This window comes from Orycteropus afer, unplaced genomic scaffold (assembly GCF_000298275.1).
Source record: "Orycteropus afer afer isolate SDZICR_OR568_19922 unplaced genomic scaffold, OryAfe1.0 scaffold00039, whole genome shotgun sequence".
Classification (NCBI taxonomy): Eukaryota; Metazoa; Chordata; class Mammalia; order Tubulidentata; family Orycteropodidae; genus Orycteropus; species Orycteropus afer.
Genome location: NW_006921626.1, coordinates 15,546,014 through 15,547,704, shown reverse-complemented (window position 1 = coordinate 15,547,704; position 1,691 = coordinate 15,546,014). Strand labels below are relative to the sequence as shown.

At 35.3% G+C, this 1,691-nt stretch overlaps 1 protein-coding gene across 1 annotated transcript in view; it reads left to right on the top strand.

Annotated features, from left to right (window-relative positions):
- CDC42BPA (CDC42 binding protein kinase alpha) overlaps nucleotides 1-1,691 on the top strand; it is a 774,086-nt gene that overhangs the window by 637,789 nt on the left and 134,606 nt on the right. Inside the window, exons 18-19 of the mRNA XM_007936985.2 lie at nucleotides 900-1,005; nucleotides 1,408-1,556. Coding sequence (XP_007935176.1) covers nucleotides 900-1,005; nucleotides 1,408-1,556 — 255 coding nt within the window. The remainder of the gene's footprint in view (nucleotides 1-899; nucleotides 1,006-1,407; nucleotides 1,557-1,691) is intronic.

Below are 1,691 nucleotides of genomic sequence, written 5' to 3'. Positions count from 1 at the left end.
TGTCAGAAGGGACCATTCCCTGGAGAAGGATGTCATGCTTGGTAGGGTGGAGGGTCGACGAAAGAGGGGGAGGCCTTCAACGAGATGGATTGACACGGTTGCTGCAATGATGGGCTCAAGTATAGCAGGGATTGTGGGGCTGGCATGGGATCGGGCAGTGTTTCGTTCTGCTGTGCATGGGGTGGCTATGAGTCGGAAACGACTCCACGGCACTTAACAACAACAACAAATTTAATGTACTTGAGTTTTATGAAGGGTTTGCTTTCATAAAATAAAATGGCAGAATCCAGTTACCAGAAAATCATACACTTCTTTAAAAATTCTTGTGTATCTATGTGTATTTAATGTTAAAAGAATGTTAATCTTGTGGTTTAAGGGTTAAGTTTTACCATATGTGATAATATCGGAGTATCTCATTCTTTTCTAAACATCCAGCTTTAGTTTGTAGATAACTCACAGTTCAGTAAAGAGCCCTAGTGGTGCAATGGCTAACGCACTTGGCTGCTAACTAAAAGGTTGGTGGTTTGAATCACCAGGCACTCCACAGGAGAAAGGGCATTCTACTTCTACGAAGATTGCAACCTTGGAAATCCTTTGAGGGCAGTTCTCCTCTGTCCTTCATGGTTACTGTAAGTTGGAATCTACTCAACCCTATGGTAATAGGTCAGTGAACCTTTTTTGCCACCTGCTGACAGGTAGAAGTACTATAATAGAATTTTTTTTTTTTCAGTTTTATTGTGATTTGGGTGACTATACTAGACTTTTTGAAAGAAGATATTTTTTAAAATCTTCAAATTTCTAACAGTTGTTACTTATGTCTATATGAAGCTTTAAAATCTCATTTGAGTTTTTGTGTTTAACTTCTGTACTTTATGTCTGTCTTTTTATATGTATTTTAGGGTCAGTGATGAAAAGGATGCACGAGGGTATCTTCAAGCCTTAGCTTCTAAGATGACTGAAGAATTAGAAGCATTAAGAAATTCCAGCTTGGGTACACGGGCAACAGTAAGCTCTGAAATTTTGCATAACATCATATCATATTAGGAAAAAGAAGGTTCAAAAAAATTCTTACATCAGTTTTTCTGTTTCTGAGCTTCAACCTGTTGTAAACTTTGTCATGAGAATCCATTAGCCTACATCTTTTCAAGTTAGGAAAAATTTAAACATAGCTGTTTCACTGTAATTTGTATGAGTAACTGATATTAGTATTAACTATAAAAAATAAACTCTTATGTATGTCTTTACAATTCTTATGAATTTAATGGAAAATAATATGTTTTTATAAGAAATATTTCTATTGTATTCTGTTATTAGAGGCAGTGTTTTTGGGTAGCTCTCAAATTCACTTGGATTAATACATTTTAATATTAAAAATAAAATCACATGGAGCTAAAAACAATTTCATAGGATATGCCCTGGAAGATGCGTCGTTTTGCAAAACTGGATATGTCAGCTAGATTGGAGTTACAGTCAGCTCTGGATGCAGAAATACGAGCCAAACAAGCCATTCAAGAAGAGCTGAATAAAGTTAAAGCATCTAACATCCTAACAGAATGGTAAGATATAATAGTATAATCCTACTGAAATAATTTCTAAGTTTGTCAGAAAATATTTGAAGAGAAATTATATGTTTAATTTCCTGCCTGTCACTTAATATATGTATATGTGTGTGTGTGTGTGTGTGTGTGTGT